The sequence below is a fragment of the Polistes dominula genome, unplaced genomic scaffold (genome assembly GCF_049000335.1).
Source record: "Polistes dominula isolate Pdom_NZ unplaced genomic scaffold, Pdom_raw_medaka contig_75, whole genome shotgun sequence".
Lineage (NCBI taxonomy): Eukaryota > Metazoa > Arthropoda > Insecta > Hymenoptera > Vespidae > Polistes > Polistes dominula.
In genome coordinates this window covers 1401391-1424466 of record NW_028301003.1, presented here as the reverse complement: position 1 = coordinate 1424466, position 23076 = coordinate 1401391, and the positions used below count along the sequence as shown (strand labels likewise).

At 28.5% G+C, this 23076-nt stretch overlaps 2 protein-coding genes across 3 annotated transcripts in view; one reads left to right on the top strand and one right to left on the bottom strand.

Annotated features, from left to right (window-relative positions):
• Window positions 1-669: 669 nt before the first annotated feature.
• LOC107067302 (lysine-specific demethylase 4C) lies at window positions 670-7079 on the top strand. Of its 2 annotated transcripts, none has more exons than XM_089173839.1 (7): window positions 670-4560; window positions 4650-4832; window positions 4915-5214; window positions 5315-5506; window positions 5580-5693; window positions 6191-6283; window positions 6565-7079. In XM_089173839.1, the coding sequence occupies exons 1-7, from the start codon at window positions 670-672 to the stop codon at window positions 6568-6570; spliced, it is 4779 nt and encodes a 1592-aa protein (XP_089029965.1). In that variant the 3' UTR covers window positions 6571-7079. The 2 variants fall into 2 exon arrangements, with proteins under 2 accessions (XP_089029965.1, XP_015178167.2); XM_015322681.2 differs by having other exon boundaries at window positions 6552-7079.
• A 1371-nt stretch (window positions 7080-8450) lies between these two features.
• The window catches only part of LOC107067300 (ATP-binding cassette sub-family G member 1), a 32290-nt gene continuing 17664 nt past the window's right edge, over window positions 8451-23076 (bottom strand). Inside the window, exons 3-10 of the mRNA XM_015322679.2 lie at window positions 17203-17320; window positions 16551-16746; window positions 15919-16066; window positions 15550-15789; window positions 15313-15441; window positions 14911-15174; window positions 14347-14603; window positions 8451-14244 (exon numbers count right to left, since the gene is read on the bottom strand). Of these exons, the coding sequence (XP_015178165.1) occupies window positions 13906-14244; window positions 14347-14603; window positions 14911-15174; window positions 15313-15441; window positions 15550-15789; window positions 15919-16066; window positions 16551-16746; window positions 17203-17320 (1691 nt within the window). The 3' untranslated portion in view covers window positions 8451-13905. The remainder of the gene's footprint in view (window positions 14245-14346; window positions 14604-14910; window positions 15175-15312; window positions 15442-15549; window positions 15790-15918; window positions 16067-16550; window positions 16747-17202; window positions 17321-23076) is intronic.

Sequence of the window (23076 nt, the reverse complement as noted above, 5' to 3'; positions counted from 1 at the left end):
ACAAATCGATCAATGGAGTAGAGGGAGAGAGAGGGATGTTCTTCTCTCGATCTATCGTGTTTTTCCTTGTATCATTTTTTCTTCTTCTCCTTTTTATTCAATTGATATAATATTAGTATATATATATATATATTTTTTTTTTTTGTCCTTTTTTCACATCACATCTGTTTTATATTTTTTTTATTTTTATTTTTTTTTCTACGGAAATGTAATCGTCGTCATGTGAGTTTTTAAAGTGTGCATTTTCTTTTTTTTATCATTTAACATATTAACTCTGTGTGCAATATTCCGTATGGTTGGATGATAAATATTTTTCTGCATGTATGTATATATATATATATATATATATATATTATTGAATTATATCATATAATACACACTCACTCACACAGAGACACACACAACACATGTGCGTTTGCGTGTGCGTGAGTAATAAGCGCGTGAATGCGTTATGTATATACATATATATATATGGCATATAAACACATATCACACGTGCATCATATATACATATGATACATATAATACATTATTTATTGTCTTGCAAATGTATACGTTAATTTGTTAATGCATTATTATTAAAGAAATGTAATTTAACGTTATTATTATATATTCTAACCTCTCTTTGTGATTTACAAATTGTAGGTTTAAATATTACAAATAAACACGATGGCAAATAAAACAAAGTCGATTAATAAAACACAACCACGTATTCAAGTATTTCGACCGACGTACGATGAATTTAAAAATTTCACCAGCTATATTGAATATATGGAAAGTAAAGGTGCCCATAAAGCTGGATTGGCCAAAGTTATTCCACCACCTGAATGGGTTCCAAGAAAAAGAGGTTATGATTTGGATACTTTAGAACTTAGTATACCTGCACCAATATGTCAAGTTGTTACCGGAAAGCAAGGTCTTTATCAACAAATTAATATACAAAAGAAATCAATGACGGTCCAAGAATATAGCAAATTAGCAAATTCTGATCGTTACATTACACCACGACATTTTGATTACGAGGATTTGGAGAGAAAATATTGGAAAAATATAACATATGTAGCTCCCATATATGGAGCAGATGTATCTGGTTCTTTGACTGATCCTGATGTCAAAGAATGGAATATCAATCATTTAGGAACAATATTAGATTACGTAAATAAGGATTATGGTATATCTATAGATGGTGTTAATACTGCATATTTATACTTTGGTATGTGGAAGACAACATTCGCATGGCATACCGAAGATATGGATCTTTATTCGATTAATTATTTGCATTTCGGTGCACCAAAAACTTGGTATGCTATACCACCTGAGCATGGTCGTAGATTGGAAAGATTGGCTAGTGGCTTTTTCCCATCTAGTTATCAAAGTTGTCAAGCATTTTTACGTCACAAAATGTCATTAATATCGCCGCAAATTTTGAAACAATATTCTATTCCTTGTAATAAGATAACGCAAGAAGCAGGAGAGATAATGATAACGTTTCCTTATGGATATCATGCTGGTTTTAATCACGGTTTCAATTGTGCTGAATCAACTAATTTTGCTGCACCTAGGTGGGTAGAGTATGGTAAAAGAGCGACCCAATGTACGTGCAGCAAAGATATGGTCAAAATATCAATGGATACATTTGTCAAACGTTTTCAACCAGAAAGATATGAATTGTGGTTACGTGGTGAAGATATCGGTCCACATCCAGAGGATCCTAGACAAACAGCAGCACCAATGCCATCTCAAATGGATTTGTTATGTAGTAACACTAGTAATGGACAATTACCACAAAGTTATTTGAATGCTGCTCCTAAAAACAAAAGGCATACCATTCATAAGAAAAAGAATATCATTGGTACCAATACAGATGATATGGTAGATTTAGTTAATCGTTCAGATATTCCAGCTGATTTAAAGAAAGCTTTGCAAGATTTAGAATACGAGGAGGGTGATGATCAACCTGATGAACAACAATTGGAAGTATTGGAAGATATTTGGCTTAAGGCAGGTGAAATGGATGTCAATGAAGCGACCGTTTATGACGATGGTTATAATCGTAAAAAAGGTAGAAAAAGAAAGAGAAAGCAAAATAGTACTGAGAAGAAGGAACATCACAAATCAAAGAAAAATTCAGTTAAAATGGTAAGTCCAAAACGATCAGATGATCAAATTGTATCCATTAAATTGGAACAAGAAGAAATGTCTGCAATTGATCAAGAAACAATCGATCAACAAAATTTATTAAATCAAACTGATCCTTTACTTCTGACCAATGAAAATGTTTCATCTGAAAGTAATAGTAATACGTTGATATCTCAATTGTCAATGGAAGAATCTGCTGGTTTTGTAGATACTACTGATAAGTCGTCTACTAAGAAAAAGAAAAAACATTCCAAGACTCCGGAGTATAAGATGAAACAAAAATCACTTTCTAAAGGAAAGGGTAAACATACGAATATACCTCCATTGTTTATTCAAAACGAACCATTAGATGTTTCTGATGCAGATGTTCAACGTAAACTAATAGCAATGCCAAGTCTTAGCCCATATAAAACATATACAATGAAAGATATATCTAATAATCAAAGAAAGATCAATCTTTTACCAGGTAATATTATATCCGTTGGAAATGAATTTAGTATGACTACCATGAAAGATAAAACTGTAGTAAATATTACTAATAGTGGACAAATAATGCATCCATCTTATGACGATGACAAACAACAAGTAGAAGGAACTATAACCGTAGACGTGCATGATAAACAACAAAATCCTTTCTTGAAGACTTCCAAAAAGCCAAATAAAAAGCATGTTTACAAATCTACATTCCCTAATGTAAATTTATTGAAAAATAATGCACTATCTAGTAAGCAAATGGAAGATAACAAGAAGACATTAAACGAAGATTCGAAAATATATACTCAAGATATCAAGCCAGTTGGTGGTAGTACATCTTATAAAAGCATTGGAATGGTACAAACTGAAAGATGTATTACAAGTTATGCGAGAAAAGATATCATAAAGGCACCTAAACTCATGCATTTAGATTTATCTAATACCAAAGTGATATCAAAAGTAGAACTTGATGATGCAGATAAAGGGCTTCGTTTGGCTCCTAATTTGATGATGTTACCTAAAGAAGAAACGCAAGATACCAAACGCATTATGTTTTTGCCTAATACATCCACAAACAATGATCCGCCAATATTAGAAAATGAAGTTACTGGCAGAGAATCTACTACATTAGAAAAGAAAAATGATATTGATGTTTTAACACCTTCGACGACGTTTGCCATTCAAAAGAAAAATAATGCCGTAATGTGTAATTATTTTCCAAAGACTGCTGCAATTTTACCTAAACCGCTTAATCAGAATAATGTCAGCTTAAAGAAGGGTATCGAATTGAAATCAATTAATAATAAAGAAATGACGAAAAATAATTTATGGCAAATTCCTTGCAATAATAGTGTTTTCTTATCAAGTCAGAATTACAATAATAAATCACTTCAATTATCTCTAGCTAATGCTAAAAGAAGTGGTTTATTAAATGCTTGCACTAATATTCAAATAGGTCCTACAACTACTGCAACTCTAACTACGTTAAAAAAATTCGACTCGAATAAGGTCTTATTAACTGCTGGATCTCCTAATATTGCACAATGTTCAAAACTTACTTTGACTTCTCCAATTCAATTAAACACGATGGAAACAAATAACACTACTTTACAAGATAATAATGATAATATATCCAATAGTATGGCATCCTTGACGAGAATATTGCCAGCACCAGAAAAAATAGTTCCGAAAAATTCTTTAATTATTCGAAAACTTGAAAACGATCAAGGAATATGTAGAAGTCAAATGAAACAACAACAGCAACAACAAAATACAAGTACAAAATCATTACTTAGTTGTACAGTAAAGAATATCGATGATATGGCTAATTTAGAAGTAAGACAAGGTAATGTTGTTGCTACTGCTGCTGCTGCTGCTGCAGGTACATTGATGAATAAGATGAATAAAATTGAATCTAATAATATGTCATATAATACTAATTATCATTTGAACAATATGCAAAATTATCATCAGAGAGATCTTACCATAAATATGATAAAGCAAGAAGATAACAAATACGTCAATGTATCCAAAACTCAATGGCCAAATTTAGAGCAAAATTCTAACAATAGACATTTGACAATGCCAGAATTGAAGCCAATTAAACCACCAGTAGTTAGAAGGAAACCAAAAGAGAAGCTTAAAAAAGCAACTACAAGGAAAAAACAAAATGCACAATCGACTGTCATATCTTTGAACTCTGAAGAAAAAGGTTCTTCAAGTTCGTATCCTGCTTTAATGATACCAGGTCATATTTCTGATATGTTAAATCCAAATATTCCAAGTAGCGACATGATGAAAGCTTACAATGATTATTGGAGCGCGCAAGTTTCCCATTGTGCAATTTGTGCAACTTTTGCTTCCACTCGTTATGGAAATAGTCAAGTAATGCCACCCGATTGGAAGTATTGTAAACCTACTATTTTACCTGAAAGTTCTCCAATATGGGTAAGTAGAATATTTTACATATAATCAGTTTAATTTTTATTAAAAAAAAATTATTATTTTATATAATATTTTTCTTATATCTGGATTAGGTATCGTCAACTATATTTGCTGTAAATTCAAAGGAACAAGCTGTAGAATCAGAGAATTCTAAAATATTGAGATGTCGTGAATGTCACGTAACAGTTCATGCTTCCTGTTATGGAATTACCATGTTACCAACTGACCCATCCAATTGGGCATGCGATAAATGTAAAGCTGGTAAATCTGACGTGGTACGTATGTTCAATCTTTTATATATATTGAGAAAAAAGAAAGAAATACAGTATTAATTGTTAATTCTTTATTATTAAACAGATGTGCTGTTTATGTCCGATGCGAGGGGGTGCTGTTAAACGCACGAGTGATGGCGGTTGGGCACACATTTTGTGCGCTTTATTATTACCAGGAGTAACTTTTAAGGATGCTATTAATAAAGATCCCATTAATGTATTAACAATTAGAAAGAATGTATTAAAACAAAAATGTTGTTATTGTCGATACAACGATGGAGCTTGCCTTAGTTGCAACGAATGCGATAATCAATTTCATGCATCATGTGGACTTGTCGCAGGTGCTACTTTTGCAATACCGTTATACAATAGTCAAGAATTACAGGTAAAAATAATAAAATATTATGATGTTTATTTATTAAGATCAAATATTTAAGAATAAATGATAAAACAATGTTGTTGTGTGTGTGTGTGTGTGTTTCTAGGTGACGTGTCATGGTCACGATGACGGTAAAGAAAAAATACCTGTTATACGTCAAGGTGAAACAGTATGGGCAAAACATAGGAATTCAAGATATTACAAAGCTAAAGTTGAATCTATAAAAGATACTCTTTTCTATATGGTCACCTTCAGCGACAATAGTTTTAGCGATGATCTATATCCATCTGATATAATTGTGAGTACTTCAACAATATAAATATACATTATTTTTTAATTATATATTACTAAATAATAATGTTATTATTTAGAATTACGATCCTGGTAAACCACCACAGATTGATGCAGCTGTTACAGTTAATTGGACAGACGGTGAAGTCTACGATGGTACTTTTGAGGGCACTAATCATCAAATTATGTACACCGTGAGTATTACAGATTATCATATTCAAATGTATTGCAATAAACAGTGTATTATACAGTATATTACATACTCTATATATATATATATTATACAGTACATACATATTATATACTGTATAACAGTATATATATATATTATACAGTATATTACGTACTATATATATATATATATATATATATATATGTTATACAGTATATACATACTGTATACTGTACAACATATACTGTTATACAGTATATTACATACTATATATGTATATTATACAGTATGTATATATATAGTATGTATATACTGTATGACAGTTTATATATTATACAGTATAGTATATCTATATATATTTGTTATACAGTATATTACATACTTTATACTGTATGACAGTGTGTATATATTATACAGTATAATTACATTCACGGTGTAATATTAATTTTATTTGTATTTTCTTTTTCTTTTTTTTTTTTCTTTTTTTTTTACAAACGTATGTTTATTACTTTTGTTTAGGTAATTTTCGAAGATGGTTCTCAACTTGCCTTAAAACGTAACGATATTTATAGTTTACAAGAAGATATGCCAAAAAGGGTGCGCTCGCGTTTGGTAAGTTTAGTAACACACACACATTATAATTAATTTCATTATGTTATATTATATTTTCACACGCAAGTTTATCTTTCTTTGTTACCACCATATTCTTTTTTTTGTTTTTGTTTTTTCTTTTTTCTTTACTTGTAATTTTGATTTAAAGCTTTTTCTCTTTTTTTTTTTTTATCTTTCCCCCCCCCCTTTTTTTCTTTTTCTTTTGGTTTAAAATTTAATGAATAATTTCTTTTCGTATTAATTTGTATATTTGTATAATTTATTAAAGTCCATTGCCACAGAAATGAAGCACAGGTATCACCTTTACGGCTTAGAGGATGACACAACAAATGCGCAAAGGCACGCAAAACAAGTCAAACATTGTGATTAAGGCACTCCGACGACGACGACGACGACGACGACGTGTGAATTATACCATTTTACTGTAAATATGATCAATAGAAACAAAACGAAAAAAAAACAAAAAGCAAGAAAAAAAAACAACAAAAAAGAGATATGTTCCAACTCGTTTCTGTAAATATTAAATTAAAATAATAATAGTATATAGATGATAAATTCAAGGATCCTCCTCCTCCTCCATTGTAGAGAGATCTATTTAAAAGTGGCGGGGAGGAGGGGGAGGGAAGGAGGAAGGGGGTGCCGGGGGGGGGCAAAATCTCGTTTGTAATTTGATCATGTGTGTTGTGTGTAATCAAAAATTGATTTCTTTCCATTATTATTTTAAATGGATAAATTATAATGAGACGATTTTTTAAATACCAATTAAATGATAGACAGAGAGAGAGAGAGAGAGAGAGAGAGAGAAAAAAGAAAAGACCCCAAAAAAAATTTGAAGTTGATAACAAAATTGACATTTACAACAAACGATCCTTTCAAATTGACAATTGAAAAGAAAAAAAAAAACAAAAAAACACAATATATATTATCGTGAATAGAAAAAATCCGTTGCCATGTTATTGATTAATAATTATGACAAAATTATATTGATAATTTTCTTTTTAATTATTTCTGTATTTTATACTTTGACAAAATATTATTATTATTATTGATTTAAGAATTTTTATGTAAGAATGAAAAAAAAAAGAAGAAGAAGAAGAAGAAAGCGAGTTTAGCCCCCCCCCCCCCGAAGAGAAAAATTATGATGGAAGATGATCGATGTATGAAAGTGATGATGTATGAATTTTGTGTATATCTTCTTTATCCTGTATATGTATGCGTGAAAAAAAAAAAAAAAACTCTTAACCATTTCCGCTCGAAGTCTACAAATTTTCTTAACGAGTGATGATATATATATATATATATATATATATATATATATATATCGTTATAATATTTCAAAATCATGTCATAGGTCTCTTTTTACTCTTGGTACGCTTTTTATACTTTAAGGTTATGTTTTCGAATATAAAAATTAATTCGTAAATACAAATATATATATATGTATATGTATATTAATTATTTGTATTTTAATAATATATATATATATATACATATATTTATAAAACTTTGTATAGTTTTCGAAACAACAAATCAATTCGTTAATTATATGCAACGAAAAATAATTGCAATATTTCATCTTTTTATAATAATAAGATAAATGTATTATAAAATTTCGATTTAATATTTTTTTTTGTTTTTTTTTTTTAAATAAAATTGTCTGTCTGTCTGTCTGTCTGTCTGTCTGACTTCTAGCGGAAATTATTTGATAAATTTGGGTTAAAAGTTGAATAATTGCGAGAATAAAATTGAATTAATTCTTTGATTGCCACGGCGAAATTGTTTTGCCTGAGACGACGCCATGACGACACATTATATTTTTATTATTCAAAAAATATATTGACAAAATAATAATAATAATAATAATAATAACATTGTAATTGTTCTTCAATAGGATACTTTTTATTTCTAAGTATCTTTCATTTTATCGGGTAATATTGAAATACAGTAATTTGTAATTTTCATTTAGCTTTTTTTTTTTTTTTTACAATTGTACAAAATTCATACGCGTTCCGATCACCAATGGCTACTATCCACCCATCAGTGGCGTCTCAGGAGACACCAACATGGCAGTCAAAGTGTTAAATAAATAGTAGACAAAATATTATTATTAAGTATGCACGAAAATAACAAATTATCATTGTGTACCTTCGCGCCTTGGCCTTGAGGATTTTCTTTTCTTTTCTTTTTTTTCTTTTTCTTTTCTCAGGCGCCTAAAAATATACACACATTATATATTGTCGTGTTAGTTGGTTCTCTTTTGATTTTCTAATTTTTTTGAAGACGCGCGCGCAAAAATCCACACACACACATCACTAATAATATACATATTTTTCAAAAAGAGAAAAAGAAAGAGACAGAACACAGACAAAACTGTATAAAATTTCAAAAACCCACACACATCACTAATAATATACACATTTTCTCAAAGAGAGAAAAAGAAAGAGACAGAACACAAACAGAACTGTATAAAATTTCAATATGTCCGCCGATAGATGATTTATTTTTCTCATCAAATTTTTTGCGAAACAATTTACAAAATTGTATATTTTCAATTTTTTCTTTTTCTTCTTTTTTTTTTTTTGTATTGATGTGTGGTACTATTATGATAATTGTAAATATTTTTTTCTTTTTTGTATTTGATTTGATTTGATTCGATCATTATGTGTTAAATTAGTTTACACATTAGTTTTATTCATCGTAACGATTGAATTATCGTTTCGTCGAATTTATTTTGATTTCTTTTATTATTTCGCGTTTTATTTATTTTTTTTTTTTTTTTTTTCTTTTTGAGGGGTTTTTTTCTTCAATGTTTTTTTCCCCCTCCCTTATAAATTTATAATCAATTTATATTGTAATTTAATTTGAACAAATTTCGACAATTTTTACATTATACATTTTAAGGTATAGGATAAATTTAAATGTTGTCATCGTTTATACAGAAGATAAATTATTTTGTGTCACTCTATTTGAAATAATAATAATAATAATAACAACGTGAAAACGACGAATATTTGTTTCCACACACACACACACATACACACATACATTCTCTCTCTTTCTCAGTCTCTCTCTTTTTTTTTTTTTTTTAAACAGCTTCCAAAATAATATTGTTTACACACAAAGCGTTTTATGTATTTGTATAAAAATTGTGATTAACATAAAACAAGAAATTTTTAATTTAATCATAATTTTTACCGTCAAACAAACAAACAAAAATGTCGTTGTTGCGTTGTCAGATTTAATTGAAGTTCCTTTTTTTTTAATGTGAGAATAATGATTAAGTAAAAAGGGTGTATCAAAATAAAAAGAGACAGTAGTTATACATAAATAGAGTTATTATGCCTAATTATGGCAAGTATCATCTAGTCGTGTTATCATTTCCTTCACTGTTCAAATATACATATGTTTTTAAAAAAACAAAAAAAATAAAAATTTATTCAACATCAATCAATTTACAAAACTATTACATACATATACAGTAAACCTTTTTTCTGTAAAACGTTTAGATAACTCAGTATCTGGTAGAGCATTAGACTTTTAATCTGAGAGTCCAGGGTTAAAGTCCCTGTTTTTGGGCGAAATATATTCTTAATTAATTTACAAAACTATTACATATATATACAGTAAAACCTGTTTTTCTGTAAAACGTCTAGATAGCTCAGTATCAGGTAGAGCATCAGACTTTTAATCTGATAGTCCAGGGTTAAAGTCCCTGTTTTTGGGCGAAGTATATTTCTAATTACTTTTCAAAACTATTACATATATATATACAGTAAAACCTGTTTTTCTGTAAAACATCTAGATAGCTCACTATCAGGTAGAGTATCAGACTTTTAATCTGAGAGTCCAGGGTTGAAGTCCCTGTTTTTGGGCAAAATATATTTTTAATTACTTTTCAAAACTATTACATACATATATATACAGTAAAACCTGTTTTTCTGTAAAACATCTAGATAGCTCACTATCAGGTAGAGTATCAGACTTTTAATCTGAGAGTCCAGGGTTAAAATCCTTGTTTTTGGGCGAACTATATTTTTAATTAATTTTCAAAACTATTACATATATATACAGTAAAACCTATTTTTCTGTAAAACGTCTAGATAACTCAGTATCAGGTAGAGCATTAGACTTTTAATCTGATAGTCCAGGGTTAAAGTCCCTGTTTTTGGGCGAAGTATATTTCTAATTACTTTTCAAAACTATTACATATATATATATATATATACAGTAAAACCTGTTTTTCTGTAAAACATCTAGATAGCTCACTATCAGGTAGAGTATCAGACTTTTAATCTGAGAGTCCAGGGTTGAAATCCCTGTTTTTGGGCGAAGTATATTTCTAATTACTTTTCAAAACTATTACATATATATATATATATACAGTAAAACCTGTTTTTCTGTAAAACATCTAGATAGCTCACTATCAGGTAGAGTATCAGACTTTTAATCTGAGTCCAGGGTTAAAATCCTTGTTTTTGGGCGAAATATACTTCTAATTAATTTTCAAAACTATTACATATATATACAGTAAAACCTATTTTTCTGTAAAACGTCTAGATAACTCAGTATCAAGTAGAGCATCAGACTTTTAATCTTAGAGTCCAGGGTTAAAGTCCTCGTTTTTGGGCGAAATATATTTTTTACCATATAATAAAACATGAACTTATTAAACAAAAAAAAGAAATAGAACTTTTTCTCTAAAAAATTATATACAGTAAAATCTATTTTTATGCAGAAAATAAGGACGTATTTACAATTAGAAAATACAATCAATTATTTACGAAATAAATCAAAAAATGCTTTCAAACAAATTAAATAAGTACATTAGAACTGGAAATATTTTCAAAACATTTCATTTTTCATTGTATACATGGTGACATTTTCAAAAATGTATATTAAATAATTCAATGCTACTCGTAATCCAAAACGCTTATCTTCTTGTGACGAATTGGTTCAATATCGCTTTCGTCGCTTGAAGATAAGATTTCAATTATTTTTGATACCATAAAGTCAATGATCAGTTTTTGTGACGTTAGTCGATTGGTCATTTGTTTGTACACGTGTCACAATAGCAAGAAATACGCATGATCTCAGCTCTTTTTGGAATTTCAAGCTTCTTTCGGAATTAGTATCATTTTAAGAACATGCGTTTCCAATTTTATAGAAATCTTAATCCCTTGTATATATTTTATCGACTGTAATAGATTCCGGTTCTTCTTGTCCTTCTTCATAATCTATCAAATTATTGATAATGTCACTATCATTGACAGTTTCGTTCTCAATCATTTCGTCCAGTTCATTTTCACCGAAATTATCAAAGCCCTTTTTCCGCTGATGTTATGTGCGAGCGCAGTAATTTCAGATAATAACGTGGACACGTTTTTGGTTACATTTTGATTAATTACACATTCAGGTCAGATCGCTTTTACCAGCACGAATTTAATATGTGTTGTTTTATTTGACCAATTGCTGTAGTAATATCATTTATACAGTCTAACATTTTGAAAATTCTTTTCAAACTTCAGTCAGGTCTAATTCCATCGTTCTCTACTGTTTTTTTTTTCAGAATGTAGTTAAAAGTTAATTTGACATAATGTTTCTTAAAATTTGCGATTATGCCCTGATCCAATAGTTGTATAAGACTCCATCATTGTCAAAGAGTCCACTTAGTCAGGGTTTCCGTCCACACATGTATGTATACACTGATAGATAACATTAAACTGATGTCTCAACATCGCTGAGATTTATATACAGCATAACAAAAAAATCGCATATAAAAGGACTACACAAAAGACAGGTTTTACTGTATATATATATATGAATCTTCATTTAATAATAATAAATACATTTTAATATTCCTTAGACAAATATAATAATAGTAAATAATTAAATTTATAATATTATTTTACAATTGGAGATTCTTGATTAACAAATGTGTTAATTAATAAATATACATTGGAAATTGAGTAATGTATTTTGAAAATTACAGACACAAAAAATGTACAATACATATATATATATATATTATTATGTACATCATCATTATCTTTAATCTTTTTTTTTTTGGGGGGGTTTTTGATTTTATTTACAAAGATACAACAAAGTTATATCGGAAAATTAAAGGAATTTTGATACGACCAGACTATTCTTAAATAAAAAATCATATCACTTTTATAAATTTACAAATATTTTCTTAAACAAAATGATATATAATATAACAATAACAATAATAATAATAATAATAATAATAATAATAATAATAATAATAATAATAATAATAATAATATGATCACAATAATACGATCACGTTTATTATTAAATTTAATTTACGTGTAAATTAAATTGAATATGATTTTAGTAGTTGCGTTTAATGATTTTTTTTTACAATCAAAGATTTTTCAATGTGTTTTCTCTCAAAAAAAAAAAAAAAGTCAAAAGAAAATCAAAAGAAGAAAATACACACGATTGAAAATAATTTTGACAGTTTTTGTATTTTCTTTTATTAACACTAGATATACCGCCATTTTATTTCTACCACACTAGTCAAAATGACTGATGTATAAAACAAAACAAAACAAAACAAAAAATGCTTTTTGAGCCTTCCAGTCTTTATTTATTCATAAAAAAATACCAAAAAAATGTTTAACAATAATAATTTTAATAGACAAGTGAATTTATGAACATTTTTAAATAACAAAACGTTTAATTATTTACAAAAATCAAATGTTATACGTGAAGTTTTGAAATTTGAAATTAAAAAATGGCTCCGACCAGTGCAAAATGGCTGAGTGTCTGGTATATCTAGCGTTAAAATAAATTATACACGCGAATAATAAAGTTTAATAATAAATATATAAAGATACAAATAATAATATTCATTTGTAATAAATGTAAGAATGTGTTGTGTTTATAGAAAAAAAAAAGAAAAAAAAGAAAAAAAAAACTAGAAATTTGAACGAATGACAATGACCAAAAAAAAAAAAAAAAAAGAAAAAGAAAAGAAAATGGTAAAAATTAATTAACAATTGAAATATATGTGTGACATTAATTTAAGTATCTTTTGAACGTAGTGTTAGGTATCTGAGTTTTGACGATAAATATCCTACATAGAACAACATATATGTTTACATTGTTGCATTGCAAATGCATTTAAACACAATTTACAAAAAAGTAAGTAAATATGTATGCTAACAAGTATACTAATATATAAGTATACAGTTTAAATGAATATATAAATTGTAATAATTTTTTGTTTTGTTTTTAGCAAACCGATTACTAAAAAGGCAAATGGAAAAATATGAACAAATTGCCGATATTTTTGTATGTTCGTTTTCTTCCCTCCGGACGTTAAAAGCGTCAAATTTTTCTTCCGCTGTGCAAAACGAAGTTTGCCGCTTTTCGTCTACGTCGAGTAGAAATACAGTATACACACCATGGGGGCAGTAAATAAGAAAGCCTCAGAGAACACATGTTTGTTGATCTCGGCTTTGCCACGGACTTACATGTGCTCTGAGACATTTCTTACTTTATCGCTTTAGATATGAAACATACTATTTTTAAATAGTACTCAATAAAACAATACTGAAACATTCCTTGGTGATGTTACTATAACGTTAATAGTCCTATCTTCTATTAAGTTTGCACCAAAGTGCGCTAGCCGTTAGCAAGTGCATAAGTACACCTATGCCAATGATCAATATTAAATTATTAATAACATTAGTATCATTTATTTCCAATTCGTTTAAAAATTTCGTTGGTTTTTTATAATGACAATAAAAGTCATCGCAAACCAAATCCATTCGGTCATATCCGTAAACTGTATAAATGAGACTATGGAAACTGGCACGAAAATAGGATATGTGAAATATCCAACGAAATGCACGAGGAGTGTCCATGTATGTTGCGCAAAATCCAAAAACGGAAAATAGTACGGCGATAATGGGTCCTAGGAAGACTGCGATCTAAAAATATAAACAATAAATTCAAATTAACAAAATTATAATAGAATAAAAAACAAAACACACATATGTGTCACTTATTTATATTAAAAATGATTTATTTACTTTAACTGGGGTAGTTGCACCGATGAAAAATCCCCATGCTTGTGCGGTTAACGTTGCAGATATGCTGACAACCATAAAAAATAGGATACGATAAGTTTCTATGGGTTGTCCTGTTAACCAATAACTGATAGTCAAATAAGTTCCAGCACAGGCAGCTTGGAATGGTATTTCAATGAGTAGCATACTGATGTAATATGGTGCCAGTTTATACCACCGATTGAAATGTTCTCTACTAAGAATTTGCATTTCCAGGGGAACTGTATAATAAAGAAAATTAGAAGAAATATATTTACATTTATATTTATATAATTACATATATACATATATGTACATATAATGTACATTGTATACAGTATTGTATACAGTAATATATGTATTACTTACTGTGTATACAATGTTATTATTATAGTAAATACTGTATACAATACTGTATTGTTTTACAATACATGTATGTTTGTATTATATATATATATATATATATATATATATATATATATATATATATATATATATATATAATTAATTATACAGTTTTAAATTTTGTATAAAACTGTAAATACTTACAGGCAAGAGTAACCGCCATTTTTCCCGTGTAAACGATCAAAAGTAAGGAACCATATAAATAAACGTAATTAGCTAGAACACCATTAGCACGATAACCACTTCCCATATAAAGATATCCAAATATAACGCCAATGAGCAAATGACAAAGTAATCGTACCATCAAAAGCGTGTAATCTCTTTTCAAGCTTATTAATTGTCTTTTGTAAAGAAGATAACATTGTGTTAAAAAACTGGTCGTAGGTTGTTGTTCCGTAATGATATCATCTGTCAAACATATTAGATTAGATTAGGATTTTGAAAAATGTTTAGAAAAATGATTAGAATGTGAAAGAACATTTTATTTATAACAACAGGAGTAAAATGAATTTACAAAAAATGAATATAAGATATTGATTTATTTACCTTCTGAACTATCTTTGATTACTTTTGGTACAACTCGTGTAGTTGTTCCCTTGTCCCATAAATTTTCATCTGCTGCTGCTGTTAATTTATCAACCGTTATACCATAATCACCAATAGCAACTTCGATTACTGTAAATAATAATAAAATTCACGAATGTTTCATTATTTTAGAGAGAGAGAGATTGAGAGAGAGAAAAAGAAAGAAGGTAATATTGTTGAGTGTATTTGAATACTTACAAAAATCTGCTGGATTGTGATAAGGTGGACAATTGATACCGATCGATGTTAAATGTGGTAATAGACCATGAATCGAACCCTTGTATATGCAATAACCATTTGCAAGTGCATAAAGGGAATCAAACATTTCAAATAGTAATGCACTTGGTTGATGTATCGTACAAACTATCGTACGTTTTTCCATTCTTGCCAATCTTTTTAACAATGCTATACATTGGCTACAGGACATTGAATCTAAACCTGAACAAAAGAACAAGAACATGTAATTTTAACGAATTATAAACATTATGTATTCAATGTGGATTGACAAATGTTATTAATAATAATAATATGAAAGAGTAAAAGTAATGATAATAATAAATTACCAACCGGTGGTTGGTTCATCAAGAAAGATTACTGAAGGATTGCTGAGTAATTCTAATGCAACGTCCAATCGTTTCTTTTGACCACCAGATAACCTTCCACATAAAGTGTCGTAGCAATAACTCAGACCTAATATTTCCAAAAGATTCAATACCTATGACATTAAAAATATTTTATTATTATTATCATCATCATCATCATCATCATCAGTATGTGCCATTTGAGTAATAAACCTCTTCGATTTCGCTAAGACATTAAATGAATGTGAATTTTTATTGAAATGGGGACTTCCCCAATTGATCATTAAACGATAATTGACTACTTCTGTGTTGTAAAGTTGATTAAAAAAAATGCAACTTTTTTAAAAACATACCATCATTATCAACTGATGGATGGATATGGTATGATGATGATTTATTTGAAATAGTAAAGAAAAAAAAAAAAGGATAATAATAATAATCTTCTTTCTCTTCTTTTTTTTTTTTTTTGCTTTTTTTGTTGTTGTTGTTATTGTAAAACAGTCGAGTCATTGAGTACCCATTAAAGATAATGAGGAATAAGGAGGGGGGGAGGGGGAGGGGGAACAGGATGGGAATAAAAGAAAAAGAAGAAGAAGTAGAAAAAAACCATAATGGTACCTGAGTATGTTTATATGCCGAACTTATATTATTGCCTAACTTCAAGTGTGCTGTTATGGTCATAGCTTCGCCAACTGTTATTCTTCCTCGTACCAAAGAATCTTGTTGTATGTAACACGACGTTCTTTTCCATTTTTCACTGTGTGCTACTCGAACTTTCCCATTTACCAGAACCTCACCGCTCATACCTTTCAAACTGTAAAAATGTTCATGAGATTTAATATAAAAGAATATTAATGAACTTTAGTCAAAGAAATTCGAATACTTTTTTTTTGGTTGGGTGGGGGGATGATCAATTATACTTGTAACATCATCATCATCATGATCATCCTTATCTTTTGTGTGTTGGATGTGTTTAGTTAGTGACATTGTTTAAATAATGAATAAAATTATATTGAGATTTGTATTTGTTACTTCATCAATTGGAATTTGAACGGGGATTGATCTACGTATGAAATTATACTATTGTATACAATAAGTGCTTACTCGATTTTTTTTTCTTTTTCTTTGTCTTTTCTTTTTATTTACTTATGTACAAGAGCCATTGTTTTTTGTTTTTTTAAGGTTTTTGTTTTTTTTTCTGTCATTTTATTCATTCGATAGAAGATTATTACGTATTATAGGTTTATAAAAGATTACGTATGAAACTTACGTATAACCAGCAAGCACGTTTAGTAGCGTTGATTTTCCTGCGCCTGATGGGCCCATAATGGCGACCAATTGGCCAGCTTTGAATTCGCCACTTACACCATGCAAAATTTCTTTTTTTTCTGTATGGTTAAAACAAAAAAGAGAGATGTTTATATTAATAGAATAAATTACGAACAAGATGCGGTATTGTTCATTTATTTATTTATTTATTTATTTATTAATACGTTGAGTGCAGCAAGCTTTGTTTTATCTTCGTTTAAATTTTCAATTTCATCGATATACTGACAGTTGAAGACATTTGTTTATCTTATGAAATGATATTAAATGTTTTTATAATAAATACTTTTAACGCGTTATTTATAAAATTAATTATTATGCTTTATTTTTCTTTTTTTTTTTTTAAATAATATTTATTTATGTTTTTGTAATTATTTAAAATTTATGAATATAAAATGCAAATTACTTTTTTTAATATGTACAATTATTGTAATTTATATGAAAAGTAAAATGACGGTCACCGGTTAACGACGTAGCATTTAACCTATAAACCAATTACCAATTTGTCAAATTTAACCCTGAACTTAGCTGCAAAAGAAATTCAAATAACGCGGGAAAATAATTCGTTGTGTAGAAAAATGTCCTTTTTATTACTCATACTTGAATTATTTGGATAAAATGTAAGTCATTTTTTAAAAAATAATTTTAGTTTATCGATCAATGTTCAATTATTGTAATTTACATGAAAAGTAAAATGTCGGTCATCGGTTAACGACGTAACATTTAACCTATAAACCAATTACCAATTAACTGAAATTAACTCTGAATTTAGCTGCGAACGAAAAATTCAAATAACGCGGGAAAATAATTCGTTATACAGAAAAATCTTGTTTTCTTTTTCATATTTGAATTAATTGAATTAATATTTATTCTTCACATTAATGTAATTATTTTAAATTTATGAATATAAAATGTGAACCATTTTTTTTTAAATAATTTTAGTTTATCGATCATAATTCAATTATTGTAATTTACATGAAAAGTAAAATGTCGGTCACCGGTTAACGACATAACATTTAACCTATAAACCAATTACCAATTAACTGAAATTAACTCTGAATTTAGCTGCGAACGAAAAATTCAAATAACGCGGGAAAATAATTCGTTATTTAGAAAAATGTCCTTTTTTCCTTGTCATATTCAAATTAATTCGTCTTAATAAATTCTTTTCTCTGACTCAAAAAGTCCAAGAAGTCTACGAGAAGAGAATAATGAATTTTCATTATTCAATTATGTTTATCGTTATTCGTATCACGAAAAAGTTCAACATGAGACCCGTCCGTGACATCATTACCATGGATTTTTTAAAATCGGCTTAAACGTATCGCTCTTAATACGTTATTATTATTATTATTATTACTAAATTATATTTTGTCTTTGTGCGTTTAACCCAAACAAAATATACTGATAGACAATTTAAAATATCTTTTCAATTGTTTAGTCTCGTACGTAATCCCATCATCCATCCATTATCCTCGACCATTTGTATTATTAGAATTTTATCACGAAGTTTTTATCGACTTTCTCGATATGAATAAATATTTATTTCAAAGTCTACTGTATAAATTGATTTTATATGGGCCGCCTATTTTGAAAGTGGCTCAACTCCGTTTTCCAAAAAAATCGACTTAGTTACCGTAATAGTTACATTTTTACATGATCTTTTCATTATCAAGCAATTTGTTACAAATATATTTAACCCTTAAAGTGGACACTTGATAAAAGTTAGTTAACACGTTCACGCTGGCGCGTACCACCGGTGGCCCGCATTAGACTGTCTCATCGGGCGGCTTGAACCACCGGTGGCCCACGCTTGATTGTCCCATCGGGCGGCTTGTACCACTTGATTTTCAGTGTCTGCGCTGTAAGGCGGCACTCGAATCTAAGATGCGCTTCATCTGGCGGCGCGTGATTTTTGCTTGTTCAAACTTGGAACAAGGTGGACCACCGGTGGTACGCGCCGCCCGATGGGACAATCAAGCGTGGGCCACCGGTGGTACAAGCCGCCCGATGAGACAGTCTAATGCGGGCCACCGGTGGTACGCGCCGACGTGAACGTGTTAATAATTGCCACTATTTTAATAGAAAATATAAATTTACAACATTTACATACACTTAAGCAGTATAACTCGTTATACTGTTCATTGTATTGAAACGCAAACCCTTGAATATCTCGATTCGAGTATAAATAGAGAGATAGGCCACTTTCAAAATAGGCGACTCATATAATATTTATTCAAAATTAACGTTGATTATAATAATAATAATAATAATAATAATAAAAATAAAAGGACAAGAAGATGTGAAGAAGAGAAAAGACAGGAATGTGTATCTTTTTGTTTATTTTATTTTATTTTATTTTTTTTTGGTAATCTTTTCGATTTCTATTTTGATCAGTGACGTATAGAAAGCAACCTGTTCGATATAAAAAAGTAAAATACAAAATTAATTACATGAGATACAAAATGAAAGATTCGTGTGTATTAGGATGGTAGATTTTAGATGTCACTTTTAGAGAAAGTAGGCTATGAAAGTTTGCAAATAAAAGAGAGAGAGAGAGAGAGAGAGAGAGAGAGAGAGAGAGAAAGAGCGAGAGAGAAAAAGAGAGAGAAAGAAAGAAAGAAAGAAAGAAAGAAAGGGAGTGAAAGTTTGAACATTCGACGGAGAACATTCGGAAGATTTTAAAAGGTATGAAAGATGAAGATGAAAATGATGTACCAAAATGTAATTATTTTAGAAATATTTTTGTAAATATTTTTGGAAATATTTTGTTCACTACGGAATTTCGAGTTTCTTGAAATATTCGTGGATTTGATTTCTCTTGTTTTTTTTTTTTAATTAAAATAAATCACAGAACATTATAATTATCAATGACACGTGAATCATTTGATAAAAAGTATATGTAAAAAATTTCCATAATTTTTTTTTATTTGAATAATGACAATTTCAATTAAACCATGTTATTAATTATAATTATAAAAATTTTAGAGATTGTAATATTAAAACGTGTAGACTGGCCCGTTTTAGGAAGTCACAATGAAAAAAACGTATGTAAATTTACGGGGCCTGTCTGTTATATGTCCAGAATGATTCGCCGAATGTTCATCAATGTGTCATTCAGTTATTTTTCCTTCTTCGTTTTTTTTCATTTCTCGTGTTTTTTTTTTTTTTAATTAAAATAAATCACAGAACATAATTATCAATGACACGTGAATCTTTTGTTAAAATGTTATGTTAAGAATTTGATTAATTTTTATTTGAATACAGACAGTTTTAATTAAACTATGTTATAAATTATATTTAGACAAATTTTGTATTGTAATATTAAAATGTGTATATTCATTTTGTTATTGTTTAAATATTTAATAATTTATAATTATTTAATTTATTATTCTATCTATATATTATATAAATATAGAATATAAATATTAATTATTAAAATATATATTATTATATTGTAATATATTAAATTTAAATTATTATTTATTTAATTATAATTATTAAAATGTATATTTAATTTTCATATATATATGTATATCTTCAAATATATAAAAATTACGTGTCACGTTGTTTGTCCGCAATGGACTCCTAAACTACTGAGCCGATTTTAATCAAATTTTGCACACTCTGTGCAGTTTTATCCAACTTGACAGATAGGATAGTTTATCTTATCTTAATATACATAAATTACGTGTCACGTTGTTTGTTTGCAATGGACTCCCAAACTACTGAACCGATTTTAATCAAATTTTGCACACTCTGTGCAGTTTCGTCCAAATTGAAAGATAAGATAGTTTATATCTCAATTTATAATAGCAATATTATTTGTTTATTAACAAAGAGTCATGATTATCTCTGTTAGTTCGATAAGATTTTAACAGATGGCGGTATAAGGTAATTCGTTGACTTAAAGCCATATGTATCGGACTGATTGTGAGTTAAAGCAACGCATGGCTAGGCACCCCTAGTTTAATATATAAAATATTATTATTATTATTATTTGAAACATGCTATTTAATAATAATAAATTTGATTATCATTAATTTCTTACAATTAACTTCACGAAATATTAAAAACTTATGTGAAAACTAACATAAATATTCGTAGTCTTAAGTCACAGACGAATCATTACATAATTCACTCATCTGATTGATCATGAAAATGATCAATGATTTCAAGCACGAAAAATGAAATATTTATAAAAAGAAAAAACAAAAGTAATTACGCATTTTCTTAGAATGTAATAATAAAAGGAAAATGATTCATTATGGTGTGAAAGGAGTGGGGTGAGGAAGGGGTGAGGATGAAGGAAAAAAACCCAATGCCATTAATAAAGGAAATTAATCAAATAAACTCATTCGATTTGTATTCCGTACGAAATAAAAATTATTCTGTAATACTGTTAAATCATGTATTATTCAACTATTATGCCATAATAATAATAATAATAATAATAATAATAATAATAATAATAAATAATTAATAACTGTCGTTGATAGTATAAATATGGGATTGAAAATTATATACCGAGTATTTTATTTGAATCGTAAATTCAGTGAAATATTTTGTTGGATAATAAATTATTGGATGATAAAGAAAATTATATATATATACCTATATATATATATATATATATATGTCAGACGACATTAGGTTAGTTAGAAATGACATTATCGGTTTTTTTTCTCTCTCTTTTTATTTTTTTCTTCTTTTTGCAGATGGAAGCGTAGAAGCGTGAAAGGTCACACGAAGATTAATTTTGACAGTTTCCTCTTTTTTTTCTATTTTTTTTTTTTTTTTTTTTTTTTTTATAAATGTAATCACATATTTTCACATATTTTATATATTTGAGTTTTCTCTTTCTTCTTTTTTTTTTTTTTTTTTCATTTCTAAATAGAATTAAATACATTTTTATATATTCTAATGCACCAATTTATATGCGCGAAGTTTTTATTTCTTAATACTAAAACCACTTATGTTGTAAAAAACACATATCTTGTGTATATATATATATATATATATATAAAATTATCATTCGTTTATTTTATCGAGAGATTCTGATAATTAAATACAAATTCCGAATTCTTTGTTTTTTTTTTTTTTTTTAATAATAATAAATACAATTTATATTATCTTGCTCGTTGAATTTATTAACATTGTTATTTTTCGTTTGAAATTTTTTTTATTTCTTTACTTTTAAAGTCGTCTGTAGGTCATGGTTTATTGGTTCATTTTTTTTTTGTGTGTGTCGTGTCGGTGGAACTGATTTACATAATTTCGCAAAGAAAGATATTAAATTTCGCTTTGCGAGAATTTAATACAGTTTCTTTAACACGTTAACACAGGCGCGTACCACCGGTGAACCGCGTTTGACTGTCCCATCGGGCGGCGTGTACCACCGGTGGCTCGCGCTAAACTGTCACACATCATCACAAAGGATGCGCAAAACTCTCAGCTGGAATTTCGGAAAAAAGTGAAGGTGACATTATCTGTCTCATTTTGTCAGAACAGTTCTTCTTATGACAGAAACAAAACAAAAATAAAAATAAAAATAAAAATAAAAATAAAAATAAAAATCAAAATGCATAATTCATTCGAGGAAAGTTTTAAATCGTCGAAAATATAAATATTCACGAACAAGAACGAAATAATACGCAAGCACGCACGCACGCACGCACGCACATCCGGAAAAATGAATACCACTATTTAGCTTTATTATTATTATTATTTTTTATTAACTAGCATTAGGAACTCAAAAATTCATTGCCGCAAATATCAAATTCCGCCATTGTTCTCGTCTCTGAACGCGAACAACCAC

Excerpts from the sequence above, each read along its gene's own strand:
- LOC107067302 (XM_015322681.2), top strand. The coding sequence starts at position 670 with ATGGCAAATAAAACAAAGTCGATTAATAAAACACAACCACGTATTCAA. Across the intron at positions 5,215-5,314 it reads ACAATAGTCAAGAATTACAG|GTGACGTGTCATGGTCACGA; the intron begins GTAAAAATAATA and ends GTGTGTTTCTAG. Across the intron at positions 5,507-5,579 it reads TATATCCATCTGATATAATT|AATTACGATCCTGGTAAACC; the intron begins GTGAGTACTTCA and ends GTTATTATTTAG.